Source organism: Lithobates pipiens, unplaced genomic scaffold (assembly GCF_037356315.1).
Source record: "Lithobates pipiens isolate NorthernLeopardFrog02 unplaced genomic scaffold, aLitPip1_a1.2 Scaffold_16, whole genome shotgun sequence".
Lineage (NCBI taxonomy): Eukaryota > Metazoa > Chordata > Amphibia > Anura > Ranidae > Lithobates > Lithobates pipiens.
This window is the reverse complement of record NW_027507748.1, coordinates 223161662-223183653: the sequence shown is the minus strand read 5'-3', so window position 1 is coordinate 223183653 and position 21992 is coordinate 223161662. Positions and strand designations below refer to the sequence as shown.

At 43.3% G+C, this 21992-nt stretch overlaps 1 protein-coding gene across 1 annotated transcript in view; it reads right to left on the bottom strand.

The window, feature by feature from the left end:
* The window catches only part of PLCXD2 (phosphatidylinositol specific phospholipase C X domain containing 2), a 52599-nt gene that overhangs the window by 15716 nt on the left and 14891 nt on the right, over positions 1–21992 (bottom strand). Inside the window, exon 2 of the mRNA XM_077481118.1 lies at positions 7441–7898. Within this exon, the coding sequence (XP_077337244.1) occupies positions 7441–7898 (458 nt within the window). The remainder of the gene's footprint in view (positions 1–7440; positions 7899–21992) is intronic.

Genomic DNA, 21992 nt, shown 5'->3' with positions numbered 1-21992 from the left:
GACTTTGGTCACCTACCTGGGTCATGTTGTCTCAGCAGAAGGTATATCCACTGATCTCAAGAAGATTGAGACTGTCACTATGTAGCCTAGACCCAGGATGGTGACTGTGATCTTTCCTGGGATTCTGTTTCTATTATCGAAGATTCATGGTGAACTTTGGTGAGCAAAGATTGCTTGGCCTCTTAATGAGTTGTTGCAATCGGAAGAGGGCAAGCCAAACATCCAGAGACATGGAGCTCCATGAATCCATACAAGATCAATGGACCTTTCACTGCAAGGAGGCTTTCCAGTGCCTTCAGGCGCCTCAAGAGAAGCCTTACTGAAGCACCTGTGCTGGCATATGCTGACCCCGCTAATCCCTATGGACTCCATGTAGACACCAGCCAAGAGGGGCTGGGGGGAGGGGGTTTCTATACAAGAAACAAGATGGCGGGCCTATAGCCTACATGAGTCACAGTTTGACCCCATCTGAAAAAAAATTATCCAGTCCATGAATTGGAATTCCTGACCCTGAAGTGGGCAGTTGTGGACAAGCTGAAGGACTATCTGTACTCATTTGTGGCGAAGACTGACAATAATCACTTACTGTATCTACTGTCCTCAGCCAATATGGATGCCACAGGACATAAGTGGCTGGCCGTCTTGTCAGTTTTCCAGTTCAATCTAAAGTATTGGCCGGGGCTGGAAATCGAGATGCAGGTGCCCTTTCTCACAGACCGTATCGACTTGCTGAAGATACAGGAGACTGACATACATGACTGCTAAAGGCTTGCAGGGTTAAGTCCTGCTGGTTATATTATCTTGGAGGGTTCTAATTGCTTATTTCCTAATTGAATTTGCTATCAACGCATTGATTGTAACTCACCTATCGTATGTTACAGTACAAACTCTGTTGTTGAATTCATTGCCATAAGTCTATCAGTAAACAAATCCAAATGGTCCACTTTACGTGTGTCTTGCTATTAACCAAAAATGTCAGAACCTAGAGTGTCAGAGGTGTTGGAGGGCTTGCAAGGTCAAGGCAATGAGTGGGGGACAGAATCTTTGAGCGCCCCCCACAGTTGTAGTGTACATAAACATTGCTAGGATCTCAGTGACTTCCTGAACACACAATCATTCTATTATCATAGACAACAATGGATTTTAGTTATGGTCCACAATCCAATGGCATCAAGTTTATCATTGTATACCTTGGCAGGACGTTTGATGTGTATCAGTAGCAACAGAGCTCTCAATGTCCCTCTGCCCCTCTTTCTTTCTCAGTTGTCCCTCTTTTTTATTTGATAGGCCCCTATAAAATGTATTATTTAAATATCAAAATGCTTTAGTAAACCTTTTATCCAACTGCAGGAATATTGAATTTGTTATTTTGAAAATTCGGTATTAAGGAAAAGTAGTTGTGAAGGTATGAGCGATGAAGTTGTGAAGGTATGGTAACAAGGTGAATGTTTAATCAGTTTTACATTCTGGGAACTTGTGGTAAAGCTTGAAGGTAACAGCTATTGGATTTAATTATTTCAATCAACCCATCTATTCGGTTAAAGACAAAAAACTACTTAAGATTATGTTGCACCCTATTCTGCTAGATTCCTACCTTTTCATTTAAACAAATACTGATTTTATATTGGGTGTGTACTAAATTCATCAACTTGAATGTTAACTAGACCTTTTTCTCCACTTCTCCAGATGCTCCAGAATCCTGGAGATGCCAGTTCATCTCTCTAATTAGTGACAAAAAGGAGTTCTACGGTTTCACAGACTGATAGGATTGACTCTGTGTACCTTGCTATGGATTTAGGCTGCACAAGCTGTTCGATTTAAGAGTTAATTAGTAGCAGTCCTCGTGACAGATCAAGGAACGTGTTGCTAGAGGTGAGGAAAGCTGACAAACTGTATAAATGCAAACTAGTAATACATATGATATGAAAGTGTCACTGTGAGCAAATGACTGATGCTAATCCAGCAATAATTGCTGCAGGGATCATGTGTGAAAATATATTTGTCTAGAACACTGAAGCAGTTTAGTGATGGTGACTTAAACATATGCAATCCAAAGTAACACAAAATGAGCTGAAACGAACAGAAAAGTATCATCATACTGCATATATTTTTCGAGCACGAAGATGAGCTATCATACAATCTGAATACAATCCCAATGATAGTACATGCTAATTAGCACTTAACCTATTGTAACAGCCTCTTCACATCCCATTAATTGCAAGCAATGTGTTCAGCTGAGCATCCCTTATAATGAATAATTAGAACCTCTGCAAAGGTGTCTGATGCTTAAAAGTACTTGCTATTTATACATAGATCTTTTTCAACATGCTGAAACGTGTGTGTAAGTGAGGACTGACTGTGTGCCCTTCTGTGAATATGTCTTTTGCAATATGGAGAGCGAAGAAGTCCAGGTGAATCCTGGCCATTGCCCCTAGAGTCTACTTACAAAAGCTGAGCTATAGATTCTTACAATGCATGCACCACCTCACTATCCGCTGTCCTCCTTAATTGTTTTCATCCCCCCCAGTTGTCACAAATTCTTTGGACTATGACACTCAGTCACTGTTGCCCAACCTGCTGACTAAGCTAGAACCCCCATGTCTGTAGCATCGGGTTGTGTCCTTCATTACTGTAGCTTTGCCACTCCTCCACTGTATCCCAGTCAGTTCAGCAAGTTTTCCACTGTGTGCCAATCTTCACTCACAGTACAGTATTTTTCCACATAGCCCATATTTATGCGGCTCAGATAAATAGTTCTCCATTGTACACAGACACCAAAAATCAGCCACTACTCAAACAATTCCTATGGCTCATAGATTCATCCTTTGCACCTAGATCCTGAATACCCTGGCACTTTTTCACTGGGCGGTAATAAAAATTAGGCAGAGCTAAACTGTGCCGGAATCCCCTTTGCTTAGCCACTATTCCACTGCACCCAATCTTCACATCCTAGCCAGACCACCAAAGTGCCAAGATTCCTGCAGCTCTGCCACTTTTCTACCATGTCCCTATCCTGGCAGCTTCGCCATTTTCCACTGTGTTCTGATTTATGAAACTTATGCACTCTTCTATTGAACCCCAATTTGGCCAGTTCAGCCACACCCCCAGAGAACCCCAAGCTCCGCAGCTTAGCCACTTCTCCAGTGTGCTCCAATCCCTACAGCTCAGTTTTTCAATATACTTACAAGCTCAGCCAGTTCTCCAACATGCCCTTTCACAATTTGTTTCCCACACTGCTAATATTCTTTATCATTTACCTGCTTGTCTGTTAAGGCCTTTGTAGCCCACTCTATTCATGTTATTGTTGGATTCAGTTATCTACTTTTTTGGGTATATTATATTCTTTACAATAGCTCCTATTTTTACTCACACCAATCCTTGCTTTATTCTTAATGGACCCCTTCTTTTTGAAAAGGAGGACGTTTGGCAATCTGTAATTTTAATTTTGTTTGGGCCCCCTGCCTTTATATCCCTTTGTACAGTCAGTTGTCATTTTCCTCCATTATCTATCTATACCCCCATCCACAATCAGCTTCTTCACTCTCTTCCTCTCATAGTGCTCAGTCCTCTTCCATTTGCCTCTTCTCCCAGTGGTCTATGATCATCTGCTAGATCACTCTTACTCCACCTCTTCTACCCCATTCACCCTTACTACAATTAGCTTCCACTCTGTCTCCCCACCATGATCAGTTTAGATGGCACATCTGACCTAAAATATATACAATATATTACTAATATGTCTCAACTAAAGTATTGTCTGAAAGGGCAGTTAAGAATACCAGTTTATAAATCACTTGGAGGTCAAATCTCATATTATACATATTATACAATCTTCTGGTACAATTTGTCTTTAGATTTACCAAAACCATATAATATGAGGTCAGACCTAAACAATTTCAAAATGCATGCAATCAGGCAGGCACTACATAGTTGAAGGTTATTCTAAAGAAAATTGAACAATAACAAGTGTATAATGTGCAGCCAGCTTTAGAGTGGGTTGATAGTGGGTAAATACTTCCTAATTACCTTAGTAGACATAACACTAAAGGTCTTTTCGCATGGATGGTCAGGGGGGTGGTAAAACAGGCCCGGTTTGACTGCCTACCTGCCATTGCCTTGGCTGCAGCAATTTTAACTTGGCTTTCAGATTTTGACAGGTGACACCACCTGTCAAACACAATCATCAATGTCAATGGGAACATATCGATACTGTTAGGCCGCGTACACACGGGCGGATTGTCTGCCCAACTAAGTTCGTCAGACAATCCGACAGACGGTCCGTCCAAATTTTGAATGAACGGACTTGACCACACACGATGAACAGACAGTCCGCTGAAAACTTGCGCGATGACGTGTACAGCACGTACGACGGGACTAGAAAAACGACGTCCAATACACTGCAATGCAACCTTCGGCCGTGTAAATCCTTTCTGAGCATGCGCCATACTTAGTCCGTCCAACTTGCCTACACACGAGCGGACTGTCCGCTGAAACCAAGTTTGGACGGACAAAACCAAGTTTGGACGGACAAAATTACGGAAATTCCGAAAGACAAAGTCCGTCAGACTGTCCGCTGAAAAAGTCCGCTGAAGCCCACACACGAGCGGATTGTCCGCTGAAACACGGTTCAGCGGACTAAGTTGGGCAGACAATCCGCCCGTGTGTACGCGGCCTTAGCCAAACAATTGGTTTGAGGCAATCAAGTGCCTTTTATATACTTCTCTACTCCTTTCTGCCTTTAAAGTCCAAGGCGGCGGCTCCCATGGCACTAGTTGCATATTCTCTCTGTCTTATTTTAAAATGTGCTTTTTCCATATCTTTTAGTTTTTGTTTAACTAGTGTCAAAAATGTCATTTTCTGGAGGTGTGGCAATCCTATCGGTAATCCCTGGCTCATTGACAGTTCTTTGGCCACTGCTATTTACAGTTCTTCCTACACAGCCTGGTGCTACTCATCAAGCCAGCGACAAGGTTATCTGTACGGGAGTGCGCATAGTAACAGGTTGAACATGTACAGATCTCTCGCTTTTTCTTCTCCGACAGCAGCTGTGCAGAATCCATTAACAAGATCTGCTGGGTGCTGCTGACATGGCAAACAAAATGCTAAATGTACATACCATTTACACCATAAAAAAAAGGGAAAAAATATATCAATTGTACAGTAATATCCTTCAACAATTACTTAATTAGTCAATTAGTCGGGGGGGGGGGGGGTTATTTACTAAAGGAAAATCCACTTTGCACTGCAAGTGTACTTGGAAGTAAAGTCGCTGTAGATCCGAGGGGGACATGCAAGGAAAATAAAAAACAGCATTTTAGCTTGCACATGATTGGATGATAAAATCAGCAGAGCTTCCACTCATTTCAGATCTACCCCTTAGATTTAGAGCGACTGCACTTCCAAGAGCACTTTCAGTGCACTTGCAGTGAAAAGTGGATTTGCCTTTCGTAAATAACCCCCAGGTTCTCTTTAAAGTAAAGTGTCTGACATAGATCTAAAAGTATCTATTCGCCCTTTACCTTCAATAAAGATTTGGAACTGTATACCACTTCCAAAGGGTACAGTCAATTTTAATGTTCAGCACAAGCACAATAATTCCACCCAGAACCTCCATCTAATGTGTTTTGCCCCCTACTGAGGCTTAATCATAGAACAAGGGGGAGGAAAAGAGGCCTTTACACTTGCGGTTGGGGCATGGTAAAAACACACAGCTGAGCTGCATTGCTAAGGCACTGAACAGGGGGTGTACACATGAAAATTACCCCCCCTGTTACACTCAGCAGGTAGTACCGCCCACGGAAAACAATGCATTTGTCTGAATGGGGCTGTGCCACGACTGCCCCACAACTGGCAAAGTAGTGCGGATTTTCAGGAGTCAAATTAGGCAGTGAGCAGGCAACATAATGCCTTCTCACCTTATGTTAAACACTCTCTGAAGAGTGATCCACCGCGGAACGCTCTTAAGAGGGCACGCAAGTGTAAACGAGTCCATATATACACTCTCAATGTTGAGTATCACTTAGTGCTTAAAGTTATATTAACCTGTCATTGATACCAATAAAACTATACGTTGTATTCCAATTATTACCAAACATTCCATTATAACCATGTCAAAATTAACATATTTATTACAAAAACACAAAAATGAAAAAAAAAAGCAGTCTATTTACATTGCAAAATTAATACCGTATATACTCGAGTATAGGCCGACCCGAATATAAGCCGAGGCCCCCAATTTACCCCCAAAAAAACTGGCAAACTTATTGACTCGTGTATAAGCCGAGGGTAAGACATGCCTGTCCATCCCTGTGTGTGTGTCCGTCCATCCCTGTGTGTCCGTCCATCCCTGTGTGTCCGTCCATCCCTGTGTGTCCGTCCATCCATCCCTGTGTGTGTGTGTGTCCATCCATCCATCCATCCCTGTGTGTGTGTGTCTCCATCCATCCATCCATCCATCCCTGTGTGTGTGTGTATCCATCCGTGTGTGTGTGTGTGTGTGTGTGTGTGTGTGTGTGTGTGTGTGTGTGTGTGTGTGTGTGTGTCCAGCCTACCTGTGTCCCGAGCCTTTGTCCCGAGCCTCCGTCCCGTGCCTTGCCTCCTTGCCTCCGTGCCTCGCCGCCGTGCCTTGCCTCCGTCCCGTCCCGTCCCGTCCCGTGCCGTGCCTTGCCTTGCCTCCGTCCCGTGCCCTCTTCGTCGGCGCCTCGGCGGCCATTGTAAAATTCAAAAGCTGCGCCGCCGCCTTCGCCTGTGATAGGCGGAACACTGAATTTCCCAGCAGCCTGTGTTCCGCCTATCACGTACATCGTATCATCCTCGTCCGTAGTACGAGGATGATACGATGTCCGTGATAGGCGGAACACAGGCTGCTGGGAAATTCAGTGTTCCGCCTATCACAGGCGAAGGCGGAGCCGGAGGCGCGGCTTTTGAATCCTAGAATGGCCGCTGTCTGTCTGCTCGACACGCTGATCGAGCGGGCAGACAGCGATGACTCGAGTATAAGCCGAGGGGGGCACTTTCAGCCTCAAAAAAGAGGCTGAAAATCTCGGCTTATACTCGAGTATATACGGTAGTATGCAGGACATTTCAAATGTTTCACAAATTCTCATATTTCTTTACCTTTTTTAAAAATGCTTTTCCATATAAAATATATTCAATATTTTACTATAATCTTTTTATCAGGATTCAAAATGTTAGAAGGAGGAACTTGGGTGGACTTTGCTTGTGTTAAACAATAAAGTTGATTTTTTACCTTGGAAAGTGGGTGTGTGGTTCCAGAACATTGCTGAATTTAGTGTTGGTGGAAAGGACCCCGGAAGGGAGAGCACCTAAGAGCTGGAGCGCAGAAGTCCTAGGAGTGGCTTCATCTTTAGTGAGTGCCCTCACCCTTACTGTTAATCAACAAGTGCATAGTAATTTAGTAAAATGATTCTGATGAAATACCTGGTAATTTTTTTCCCAGAGGTACTGCAATGTTATATTTTCAACGCATTCAGCTGTACAGAGTTTACTTCCAAACACTTCTTGCAGCATATTGACAAGATACAAATGGTGCTCGTGTTCCATGGCATAGAAGTGATTGAAGTCCAGCAATACAATCTCTTTGCTGTGATTGTTCAGAAAAGTGTTTATTTCCGTCAGTCCATCCCATACCCGTATTCCATATAGGCCATGTATAAAGTAGATCTCTCTTCCCTCTTCTGGCTTAGAAGACACACGTAGATCAAAATAGCGAATACCTGACTCTAGCTGTTCTTTAAAAGTCAAATTCTGTGTAACAGACCATTTCTTCATCAGCTTTTTCACCAGCGAGATTTTTGCTAAGCGCTTGATTGACGCTGCCTGATCTGGTCCAACTGGAGATTTCTCATCGACCCAAAAGCTGAACGAATCATGTGATCCTAAAATATAAAACATGTCAAACTGTATATAAATATCTTTGTGCAATAATCAGATTAATCATGCGGTTGAGCTGTTAAGTGTAAGATATCAAGACGACACAGTAACTAAATAGAGCATCTCACTTTTTCTAATGCTGATTTGCAGGCCCTTCACTTTACCTGATCGCTGGCAAAAAACCTTTACTCAACTAAATTGTGACATCCAGGACTGAGTCTACTATCTTGTTCTGTTTACAGGTGGAGTCCTTTTTTAGGTGCCTGCATTAAATGGACATTTTCTATTGGCTTTCCAGTGCTGGGCTCCTTTCAGGATCAAGACAAAAGCATGCAGGTCATACAAGGGGACCACTGAAAAATGTCCCGACTTTGGCATTACTGATGTCCCGGCAACCAGAAATGGCAGTGGTGAGGGACCTATACGGCAAATTTAGGTGGTCGCTTTACAAGGTCATTTAAAAAACTGCCTGCACAAGTTAGATTTTGCCAGAGATTGCTCCTAATTCAGACAGATAAAAATGTGTCACAATACGACCTGAACGACAACAACATACAGGGATATACAAGCTAATACTGACATATAATCACATAAATAGGTTGGACTTGACGGACATGTCTTTTTTCAAGCTCATCTACTCTACTATGTAACTATATAACACAATATTAGTTTAACCATTTCACCTCCGGATGATTTATCCCCCCTTCCTGACCAGGCCATTTTTTGCGATATGGCACTGCGTTACTTTAACTGATAATTGCCTGGTCATGCGTCACTGTACCCCAAAAAATCGGCGTTCCTTTTCCCCCACAAATAGAGCTTTCTTTTATTGGTATTTGATCACCTCTGCGGTCAATATTTTTGCTTTCTGCTAAAAAACATATCAAATAATTTAAAAAAAATCTAATTTCATCATCAATTTAGACCAATATTCTGCTATATATTTTTGGTATAAAAAAAAAGCGTATAGTGAATAGTTTGGGCAAAAATTATAGTGTCTAAAAACTATGGGATATATTTATGGATTTTTAAAACATTTTTTTTACTAGTAATCGTCAGCAATCAGCAACTTTTAGCGGGACTGCAATATTGCGGCGGACAAATCAGTTACCTAACTGACACTTTTGACCCTTTTTTGGGGACCAGTGACATTATTACAGTGATCAGTGCTAAAAATATTCACTATCACTAATGACACTGGCAGGGAAGTGGTTAACATCAGGGGCAATCAAACGGTTAAATGTGTACCAAGCTGGTAATCCAGTGTAGTGGGGGAGGTGCTTTTGCAAGTGGAAGGCATCGATCAATGTTCCTGCTTTACAAGAACACAGGATCCATGTCTTATTTCCTGACAGAACAGCAATCTACCTAGTTTACATAGGCAGACTGCCATTGTGCCTGTGTACTTAACAATCAGCGGGTGCCCTTACCCATATGTAAAATATGCTGGACGGCTAAATCTACAGACAAATATTGCAACGAAAATTCCTCTGAAGGAATGAGGGAATTTAAACTAATGCTGGCCATACATTACTATACGAAAATCGTCCGAAATTCGGCCATTAGTTAATGGGCACAAAATCGATAATCGATTGGACGTTTTTGAGACGAAAAAACGAAGGACAAGTTTGAAAATTTTCTGCCGAACGAACGATAAATTGAAAGGTTAATGTGTTTCCCGTCCGACCTGTCTGCACTAGGTATATGTAAAAAAACTAACATAAAATGTATTTATTTATGTCCACTGAACGATTTATCGGTCATTACATGATGGCAGCATCATTTGCGCTCGCGGCTGAATTTTCGTTTTTCGAAATTGAGTTTGCCTGATTTTTCGTATAGTGTATGGCCAGCATAAGTATGGGTGATGAATGAGGAGCCGACAGATTATAGATTAAACTAAATTTATTAGAAAAATGTACCTCTGACCACACCAATGGGGCTAACCCTCCACATGCTAAATGGTGAAGACACAAAAGGCCCGATGACAAACCCCTTGGCTAACTCATCCTACAATAAATCATCTACTAACCGGGCATTGGTGGCAGCAGATAATGAACTGGCACATTCAACCGACTGTAAAGGTAGGGTGATAAGGCCTCAGAAAAGCCTTCAACCAGAAACTGCCTTAGAGCAGGGATGGGTGGTGTAATCAACCAGAAATCTAACCTGGGGATATTACCTTGGCTTAGTCATGAGGAACTGGACGCCTTGATGGGACAGGCGGACTTGGGGTGTGCCCTGAAACAATTGGCACAAATATGGAGGAGTCTGCACTGGTTGTAATTGCAGACCGTGTAGTTAAAATTGTTACACAGCTGAGCCTTGCCTAATAAATGAATGGGTCTGCCCAGTTTATCAAACTGTCCAGAAGGTCCTGTGGAAGAGACTTTTGACTAGCAAAATGTCTACAAAACAGCTCGGTGTCAATGCTGCTCCAAACTGAATCTGTGCCCAAGTGGCAACAACTTAACCCGAAAAAGAAAAATGATAATCGTAGAAACTAAAATGGTGAGTGGTGCTAAAAGAAAATAAAAAAACAGCGTGTGAGTCACACTAATGATCATGACCCCCTATGTTAGCGGCACTGGCAATTAAAAACAAACACTCAGGGCTTGATACCTACAGATCGTGGTAGGCAGGAATAGGAATGTACATAACATGCAACGTATAACGTATGATGTACAGGTGAGAAGATTGCAAATGTTACAATCGTTAAAAACGAAACCTCAACCTGCATGGATCTGTAGACGTGACAGATCCTGGTATGTATTGCCCCTAGCTATGACCCCTGGACGAAAAGACACACAGAACACACCTTGCCGTTCCTGAATGAAAATGTAGAATCCACCAGAAACAACACCATGACGAATGTACTGAATCAAATGATGGAAAATACAAGCTGAAAAAAGCAACGACATACTGACCATATGAAAACCACCTGACCAGAGTGAACGTGAGCTCTGTGGTGGGAGAATGAAAGGTGCTCTTGAGGTAAAAAGTCGTGAACAATCGTTTAAAAAATATATATATATTATAAGGGGTAGGATGAACCAAGCTGTGTGTCCCCTGATCCGTCTGTGAAATGTGACATGGTGCCAAATGTACAGGACCGTGGCAGCCCAAGAGGGCTAACATGGCCACCAAGCTGTGGAACTGACAGACTCAGCAACCTGGGAGATGGCTAACCAAGTCGTGCGTACCTTGCCCTGGCCATGACATGTGACATGGTGCTGAAACGTGCTTAAAATTACAGCCAAAAGAGTGTTAAAAAACCGTGGCCACCAGGCTGTGGAACTATAATGCCGCGTACTCACCACTGGACTTTTCGAGGGATTAGGTCCGGCGGTCATTCCGACGGACTTTCCGAATGAATGGACTTGGCCACACACAATCACACCAAAGTCCGACGGATTCGAACATGATGATGTACGACTGAACTAGAATAAGGAAGTTCATAGCCAGTAGCCAATAGCTGCCCTAGCGTCGTTTTTTGTCCGTCGGACTAGCATACACATGAAGGGATTTCTCGGTCCGGCGGAAAAATTTAAAACATGTTCTATTTCTAAAGTCCGCCGGATTTTTGGCAAGCAAAGGTCAGATGGAGCCCACACAAGATCGAATTGTCCGATGAACTCGTTCCGTTGGACCTTTGCTGTCAAAAAGTCTGGTCGTGCGTACGCATTAGTTTCAGTCACCCGCCATGGTAAGCTAGTGAGATTCCTGACCTGCGGCCCCTGATGCAGGCAAGACTGGCAACTTAACCCAGTACAACCCCATGTTCTGGCTCAGTGGAACACCCTGCCCGTGGGTTACAGGTAGCAAAGAAACCCTAAGACCGTGTTGCAGCAGACATGACACAGAGCCCGTGATCCTCTGAACGGTGATCATCTGCATGCCTCCTCGCCCTCCTCCTGACACCCGGTCCCGAACCTACCTTTAACCAGACCGCTGCAATTTTACACACCCACGTAATGACACTTGATCACCGCACTGCTGAAGAGAGAGCAGGAGATGAGAGGAGCATCCTCCTTGAAGTAAAGCCCACCGGCCAGTACACAGGAAAGCCGTCACCTGTGATCCTGAATTAAAGCCGAGAGTGAGACCGGAGCTAAGCACGCTGACCCGGCCTCCAGGAAACACATACAAGCCCCCAGACACATCGGAGCAGCTCGTCCACGCTGATCAGCCAAAGACGCCGTTACCCAAAACCAGGAATGATGCATTGACTGCTCTCCTGAACCCAGAAATGCTAGCCGACGAGTATGTAGGGGAGGAGGGGGGATTATAAGGCCCCGACTCCTCCTACAAATACAGGCTAGCCAATTGCCAGCCTTCTAACATACATAATTCTGTGCAGAGCGGCCATCCTGTAGCAGTAAATGTGTTATGGGGCGGTCGGAAAGTGGTTAAACGATAATATATAGAACTGCCTGAAACCAATCTGCAGATAAAACAAAGCTGGTTGGATGGCAAGAAATCTCCTGCACACTTTTTCTTTCTTCAACTCCAGAAAGGACACACAGACCTGACACTTTTAGAGGAGAATCATTACAAAAATGCTTTATACATAAAAGAGAACACTCATCTAATGGATATTTTGAGTCCTTATGATCATAAAAGTATTGCTTCCACTTCCATTTCTACCACTGACACCAATGGTCCCCACTTTTTAGCTACCTGTAAGGGGGAATTCTTGGCAAAGGCCACCAGTGTAATCAGGTCCCTCTACCAATGAACACCAATGTAAGTTGGTAATTCTCCCACTGATGGGTTGGACCCAAAAAGCAAACATTTATGATATTCCAATTTACCAATTCTTAGCTCCTGTACACATGGTCGGAGATTTCGACAACCAAATCCGTCGGATTTTCTCCGTCGGATCTTGTCCGAAACTGTTGCATACACACGGTCGGACTAATCCGATCTTTCAGAATGTGATGACGTAATTTCATTACGATGGGACTACATTCAGGCTAGTAGCCAATAGCTTTGATGTAGGAATTTGATCTGAGCATGCGTGGCAAAATTCGCTACACATGATCGGAGTATGAAGATGAGTATTCCGACGGATTCTCCGACCGTGTGTACAAGGGCTTAGAAGTGGGGGCTGCATTTGTTTTCTTTTTTAGGCTTTCCTCTATTTTCATCTGGTGATCCTGCCAGTAAAGTCTGTTATTTTCCTACAGAACAAGCTGTCCTGCAAATGAAGCTGTCCATATATTATTATATATAACAGCAAGGAAAATAAAGGGTAGAACAGAGGGAGCTACTGTTCATCAAGGAATGAGACTTTAGTATTTTTTCACAGAAACAATGATTTTGCCTCTGGTTTGATCCGTTGGTCAGAACAATCAAAAAGGGCGTAGCAGTCTTTTTATTTACAGCTCAGTTATTTGTATAAAAAAAAAAAGGAACATATCCATTAAGATGCACTAGGTTAACACCCTGTAATTATCTGAACGGTATTAGATTACCTAAAGTCAAAATGTTATCAGCTAGTGAACTGTTTGTACACTGTCCATATGCTGAAAACAAAATCTCAATTCAATCAGCATCAAGTGGCGATTAGGAGAACATTGTAGGCTAATCCTCTAGATGGAGCGCAGCAGAATAAGGAGCTATCAAATACCAGGCTTTTACAATCATATTGGAAACAACCAGAGCAGCTTTAAAGGAAACTGAGGATGCACAGGGCTTGCCATTTCTGACCTGCTACTGAACAAAGAAGATCCTTGGCTGTCCTATGATATTCATTTGATGGCTTCAGTATTTGAATCATAAAGCTAGAACAAATTTTGCAGAACAGGAACTCTGATGCCCGGTACACACGACCGGTTTTCCCGTCGGAATAAACTCTGAAGGTTTTTCCGACGGAGTTCTGACGGAATTCTGCTCAAGCTGTCTTGCATACACACGGTCACACCAAAGTCCGACCGTCAAGAATGTGGTGACGTACAACACATACAACGGGACTAGAAAATGGAAGTTCAATAGCCAGTAGCTTCTGTCTCGTACTTGCTTCAGAGCATGTGTCATTTTTGGTACGTCGGAACAGCATAGAATTTGTTCCATCGGAAAAATATACATGTTCTCTTCCTAGGTCCAGCAGAATTTTCAACCTAAAAAGTCAGATGGGGCATACACACGGTCAAAATATACGATGAAAAGCTCCCGTCTGACTTTTTTTGTCTGAAATTATGACCATGTATACGGGGCATGACTTGCATACCACAGCCTGTCAGTGTGCCTCAAGAGGTTGCAACGAAGAGATGCCAGAGCACGAAACGCATTAACCTTGCCCTGTTATGTTCTACCCCACTATATGATGATTTTAATGTGAAGTGTACAATAAAGTCTGAGAAGAGAGCAGCTAATCAGTACCCTTGATCTTAGAAGCTCTGACTTTCCTAATGTGACTGCCTCTTCCAGGTCAATGACTCAGAAAGTGCTGCAGCCATATGTAAAGCCCAACTTTCAGTTCTCCTGAAGCATATCCGAGTCTCCTACAACTCTATCTCATTCTGTACTTGAATTTCAGAGACAAGCTATCGGAAAGGTTTGGCATTTTGGACTCATGTGTTATTCATATTATACCTTATTTCTAATTCTAAGACTTCAAAGAAAAGAAACACAGTTTATGGTTCATGTTGGATTATTACCCTGGTGCAAGCTTATTCTTGTACCCTATTGGGAGGGTAGTATAGCTAAATCTTTTATCATATTTACCTCTTGTTACTCTTTAACCACTTGCCGACCAGCTGGCGCCGATATACATTGGCAAAGTGGCATGGTTGTGCAAAACGACATACCCGTACGTCACTCCGACATCGGCGGGTAGCAGGCTCGCACCCACCGCAGGAGCGTGCCCGCAAGTCCCACAGACTCGATGTCCACTGGTGGCCCGCGATCATGGCATGGACAGGCAGAACGGGGAGATGTAAACAAGGCATTTCCCTGTTCTGCCTAGCAACATGACAGGAATCTACTGCTCCCAGTGATCTCTGTTATGTTCCAGTGAGCCCATCCCCCCAGTTAGAACACACTGAGGGAACACACTTAACCCCTTGATCGCCCCCTAGCTTTTAACCCCTTCCCTGCCAGTGACATTTACACAGTTTTTCATAGCACTGATCGCTGTATAAATGACAATGGTCCCAAAATAGTGTCAAAAGTGTCCGATCTGTCCACCGCAATGTCGCAGTCACGATAAAAATTGTAGATCGTCACCATTACTAATGAAAAAAAAATTATAATAAAAATGCCATAAATCTATCCCCTATTTTGTAGACGTGCATACCAATCTATCTATGCTTATTTACGATTTTATTTTTGCAAAAATATGTAGAAGAATACATATTGGCCTAAACTGAGGAAGACATTTTTTTTTTTTATATTTTTTTGGAAAATTTATTATAGCAAAAAGTAAAAAATATTGCTTTTTTTTTCAAAATTGTTGCTCTTTTTTTGTTTATAGCGCAAAAAGTAAAAACCACAGAGGTAATCAAATAAAACCAAAAGAAAGCTCAATTTGTGTAAAAAAAAAAATTAACTTAAATTTTGTTTGGGTACAACGTCCCACAACTGTGTAATTGTCAAAGCGATGCAGTGCCGTATCGCAAACAAGTCAGGAAGGGGGTAAATCCTTCCAGGGCCATAGTGGTTAATGCCCTGAACAATGCTTTCCTCACTATAAAATATAACATTTGAATACCTTTTATATAACTTATTTAACCACTTGGGATCCGTGCTATTGCCAAATGACGGCATTAGCGCGGACCTACTTTTCCGGGACTACGTCTATTGACGTCGTCCCGTGCACGAGCGGCCTGCGCGCCCCCTGAGGGGCGCGCGCGGCGCGCTCTGTGATCGGCGAGTCCATGAGACCCGCCTGATCACCGATCCGTGGAAGGGGTCGATCCCGACCCCTTATCACGTGATCAGCTGTCAGCCAATGACAGCTGATCATGTGATAGAATGGAGACGGTAATCGGCTATTATTCCTCCTCGCACTGACAGCGCGAGGAGAAAAAAAAAAAGCCGATCACCGGCGGCCGTGATCGGGACATCAGTCCCGATCACGGCCAGCAATACAAGCCACCACCTGCCCCCTGCCAGTGCCCACCTGCCCGCTGAAGTGCCATCCTGAATAAAAGTAAGTGCCCCCCGTCAGTGCCACGCAGCAGTGCCCATAGTGCCCACAGTGCCACCCACAGTGCCCACAATCTGCCTCAAAGGTGCTGCACCCCAGTGCCGCCCATCAGTGCCCAACAGTGCCACCTATCAGAGCCACCTATCAGTGTCACCTATCAGTGCCCATCAGTCCCATCTATCAGTGGTACCTATCAGTGCCCATCCGTGCCACCCATCCGTGCCACCCATCCGTGCCATCTTATCTGTGCCCATCTGTGCCCATCAGTGCCGCCTTATCTGTGCCTATTAGTGCCGTCTTAACTATGCCTATCAGTGCCCACCAGTGCAGCCTATCAGTGCCCACCAATGCAGCCTATCAGTGCCCACCAATGCAGCCCATCAGTGCCCACCAATGCAGCCCATCAGTGCCCACCAATGCAGCCCATCAGTGCCCACCAATGCAGCCCATCAGTGCCCACCAATGCAGCCCATCAATGCCCACCAATGCAGCCTATCAGTGCCGCCTAATCAGCGCAATTCAATGAAGGAGAAAAATGACCCGTTTGCAAAATTTTATAACAAACTATTAAAACATGATTTTTTTTTGCATCTTTTTTTGTTTGTTTAGCAAAAAATAAAACTCCGAGCTGTAACTAAATACCACCAAAAGAAAGCTCTATTTGTGGGAAGAAAATGATAAAAATTTCATTTGGGTACAGTGTTGTATGCCCGCGCAATTGTCATTCAAAGTGCATCAGCGCTGAAAGCTGAAAATTGGTCTGGGACTGAGGGGGGTTTAAGTGCCCAGTAAGCAAGTGGTTAAAGAGGAAGTAAACCCTGATGAGTTTACTTCTTCTTTGTCTCCCTGCAAAGGTAAAGCATAATGGGCTACTATGCATCGCATAGTAGCCCATTATGTGTCACTTACCTGACACAGGAGCCAGCGATGTCACTGCTGTCCTCTGTAGCACGGAGCGTCCATCTTCTTCTGGGTATCGCTGCTCCGGCCACTCACAGCGCACGGGAGCCGCCACTAACGGCATATCGCCATTAGCAGTGGCACGCTGCTAACGCCGATAATGCACCTGCGTCGCTGTCTACGGAGCCTGTGCCGTAGATAGCAGTGCCTGTCTTTTAGTAAATATCTCCTAAACCATAGAGGTTTAAGAGATATTTCTTGGACCTACAGGTAAGCCTTAATCTAGGCTTACCTGTAGGTCAAAGTGGTTTGTAAGGGTTTACAACCACTTTAAGTGGTTGTCAAGCTTAATTTTTTTTTTTTTATTAAAAATAACAAACATGCCTATACTTACCTGCTCTGCGCAATCTTTTTGTACAGAGCAACCACGATCCTCTTCTTCTGGCGTCCCCCCGGCCATGTTCCAGGCTCCTCCTCTTCATCAGGTGTCACGTGGGCTCACTCCCGTGTCACCCTGCTGCATCCATTGACAGAGACAGCAGGACTCTACCCCACCCTCCACTCCTGTGTCACAGCTTTTGATTGACAGCAGCGGGAGCCAATGGCTCCTGTCGCTATTAATCTGTCCAATGAAGAGAGTAAAAGTGGCTGGAACTGCGCTCGTGCACATCGCTGGATCAGATCAGGTTCAGGTAAGAAAAAGAGGGGGTCTGGGGGGATCTGCAGCACAGATGGTTTTACACCTTAATGCATAGAATTTATTAAGGTGAAAAACCTTAAAGCCCCATACACACTATCAGATTTTCTGACGATTTTTTCCTTCAGATTTACCAAAACCATATAATATGAGGTCAAATCTTAGGAATTTCAACGTGTATGCAATCAGGCAGGCCCTTCTACTACATGGTTTTGGTAAATCTGATACACATACACACAGAGTGTATCACACTTTCGAGGTGGATGAGGGAATCTTCCCCACTGCGCTATTGTATTCTGACAGCGGGACTCCTCTGCTGTCATAATACACTGATCAGCACTGCAACTGATCGAACACAAATTTTCCAACAGTCCGGTTCGAGAGTTGATCACTAGGTCAAATCTTCCTAAACAGGAAAGGCCATAGATGAACTTAAATTCAGCCCATCCTCGCTGAACCAGTCAAATTTCGATCCATCTGTGGCCCGATTAAGGCCGAACTCGGAGTTAAGTAAAAAAAATTACCCTTCCAGTGTCCCCCCCTCCCCCTCCCCACACTGCAAGGATTGAATGCTTGTTTTGTCTAGATTAGAGGAATAAGCAGTTATACTTACCTTATTGCTCATGCCCATAGGCCTCCTCTGCACCATATGACCAGTCCCCAAATGCCATTTCTCTTCCCTGCGCTGTTGGTAGCATGTTTCCTGAAGCCATCATTTACAGTTAAGGGACCAGCAGTCCTGCATTGTACACGAAGATGGTGAGGACCTGCTCACAACTAAAGAAAGTTCTGGCTGCTGTGGAATGTGAGGAATAGAGTAAGTATAGATGCGTTTTCCTCTTGGAGTGTAAAGAAGACCTGCAGTTTGCTCACATAATTTGTAATAAAAACATCTTTGCTATTCTTAAGCTTCCCTCCAACCACTTTGCATATTATTTTCTATATATACTGTGATTATGTACTTGCCAAATATGCTGCAGAAATCTCCCTCCACTGAGTATGGCTGCAGCCATTTTAACTGTGGGCAGCTGAAGCTGCTGCCTGTTCACTTCCTGGATTTACACAGACACACTTCCAGCTTTGCAGCTCTGATTGGCCCTCTTATGACTCTTCCCCCCTCCCTTCCTGGCAAACTCTCACGAGAGTGAGAGCGAAGGCTGTGCATGATGTCTGCATGTCTTATGTCTGTATAAGGTATTTACTGGCAGAACAAAAATATTTTATTATACAAAGTTAAAACAACAAGGGCAGAAGATTTAAATAGATAGAAAGATGAAAAAATGACTGAAGTTCCGCTTTAAAGATCCCTGCAGGAGTAAAAGATTATGTCTTGTCCCTTTTTCCTACAGAGGGTGAGCTTCCTGCTTTTGCTCACAGTGGTTAGGCTAAGTTACTAAGCTAAAGGGAACCTCATTATGAAAAATCAAAGTCCAATTTGAAGACAACGAAGTTATAAGGTAAAATAAAGCAATCCAAAATTGAAAAAAAAAGAAAGTTTTGCCTTGACATATACTTTAATATATATATATATATATATATATATATATATATATATATATATATATATATATATATATATATACACATATTTATGTAGGCAGATGGAAAACGGCACTGGTGAACAGCTTTTTTTGAAAAATAAACACATTATTGTTTCAAAGACTCCCATTTAATTTTGAGACATCAAATCTTTTTAACATTTTTTACCTTTACAAATGGCAGCTGATAAGACAATTTTCGAATAAAAAACACTAATCTGATATACATCATTGAAACATTAGCAGCAACCAAGAAATCATAGAAGCAAAGCAAGTACGCTAGGAAAAGGTCCTTGGATTCAGGTCACTAACAATCTACAGTTAATCTTCTAATTAATGGATTATCTTTTTAGACAAACCTCTTTAACTAATCCAGCCATGAAAGCATGATGTTCCAACACACAAATGGTAAGTAACATTTCAGTAAATATTTTTTTATTGAATTTGTTTACTGGAAAGGGAAACGAGTAACTAGAATTTATGGGCTAAATCAATATGGTTAGTCAAGAAAACCGGTATTTGTTCCGATTCTTCAATCATCTCAGTAGAAATCAAGTGTAAGAATCAATTGGTTATGTTTTGCGCCAGTTTTACTGGCCTAATTTCTGTGGGTCCCTTACCACTGTATGTAATACAATTTACGCTGTGGCTTACAAGCTTTCAGATCTCAATGTGACAAAATACGGCACACCACAACAAGATTTTGGTTTGCCATTTGTACTGCTCTGAGCTGACTTATCTTCAAAATATATTTTTAGGCCCCTTTCACACTGTCCGACCGTTCAGGTCCGCCTGAACGGGTGCTCCATGCTGGTCTATAGAGCACCGGATGTCAGCGGTGACATGTCCGCTGTAATCCGATCCGCCAAAAGCAGACGGATGGCCCTACGTCTGAATCCGTCGCTGCCAGATCGGATCGGGTGAGATCTGATGAAAACGAACATGCTGTCCATTTTCATCCGATCACTCCGTAGAAACCAGCAGCGCTCAACAAGCCCCTCCCCGCTCAGTGAGCAGAGCGGGACCTGTCATCCGCTGGCTCAGCGGAGATCAATGGAGAGATCTACCGCGGAGCCAGCTGACAGAGGCGGACTCCGTGGAAGCGGATCCGCCTCATGGGAATGAGGCCGTAGGATTACATCTGCCCCGATTATGAAATCAGGAAGATCAGGAGGTAGTACAAAACTCAGATTTAGGCAGGCCATATACACAAGACCATGCAGAGGCAGGCTGAATATACTAAGTTAATGGATCAATCAACTTGGGTACAACTAACATGTTGGGTTTTACCTGAGATTATTGCTAGTGGCTGCTATAAATGCTAGCAATAATCACTTTCTTCTGGAGATAGCTTCACCCACTCTCCCCGCTGGGAGAAGACAATGGCACAGCAGGAGGGGTTCCCGCATCAACACTGTCTGTGTTCATGGGGGAATCAAGGAAATTTCTTTCCTGCAACCTGTGGTTGAAAGCTTATGTCCATGGGGGGGGGGGGGGGGGGGGGCATCCTTACCCACACAAGTATTCTGAGGTGTTTTGAAAATCTCTGTGCAAGCACTCCCATATGACATTCATGCAGGTGCATGACGCTAAACGCACATTGTCTACTTTCAGGGCTGTGCACCTGCACCTGCACTAATGTCACATTGGGAGCAGTGTCTGTGTCCATGCAGCTTCTGCAGCCCAACTGACATCAATAGGACTGCTTGCACGAAAAAGAAGGTAAAACTTTTTCATCCCTGTGCGAGTAAACATGGCTCTCCACCGGCATACACTTTAGTACACCCCTTGTGAATTGTGACCCAAGACTTATAAATTGTCATTCAATTTTGAATGTACACACTCAGCTATGTCAGTGTCAACGTCTATGCTCTTAGCAAAAAAAAACAGCCCAAGTATTTTCTTATGGAAGTTGTCCAGAAGCCTTGGTTAGAGCTGTCTGCTAAACACTGAAGGTACTTTATAGACATTCCAAGGATCACCAAATTCTACCAATATCAACACTATTAGATGGTGATTTTACAATGTCTATGAAGCCCATTTTTGGAAATATGAAACTGCAAAGACAGCAACTGATATATGCTAACTTTTTACTCATATGAATTAGGCCCAGCTAGGCTCTACTCAGTAATATAAAGTTGGACACATACATTTGAATATACATAAAATCTTCTTTATGCCAGAGACACACTGGGATCAAGTTTGGATCCACAAATCTATTATTGAAGTGGATCTTCACCCTCCCCCCTTTTTCCCCCACTTACTGGGTGGTCAGTTGTGCACAGTTCAGATACTCACCTATCCAGATGATGCAGTGTTGTCCCACTGAGATCCTCTTGTCTTCTGCCACCACTAGGTTCAACGTTGCCATTTTTCTTTTGACATCATCCCCTCCCGATGATGGGATGCAATACACGCCCCCCTCCTTCTTTATGAATAAAAGGCTATGCCTCCTGGGATATATGAGACATGCATACCCCAGGAGGCACAGCTCACATTATGCACGTCATTTGCCTAGGCGAGTGACGTGACCATTCATGTAGCATGTATGATATACATTTAGGGATGTCCTAACACTACACACTCATTGCTACACCATGGTTTATCTGCATTGTTCCTTTTCATTGTACAAGTCTTTTGGATGAAAACAACACACTAAATGTAAAACCTATCTTTAAGGCGGGGAAATTGCTATCATTTTCTTCTTTACAAACTGAAACTATATATCATATACCGCAGTCTATGCACTTCTACTATACACAACTGCACCATGCAGTTGCGACCCAAAACAAATCGGTAGACTTTTCTCTTT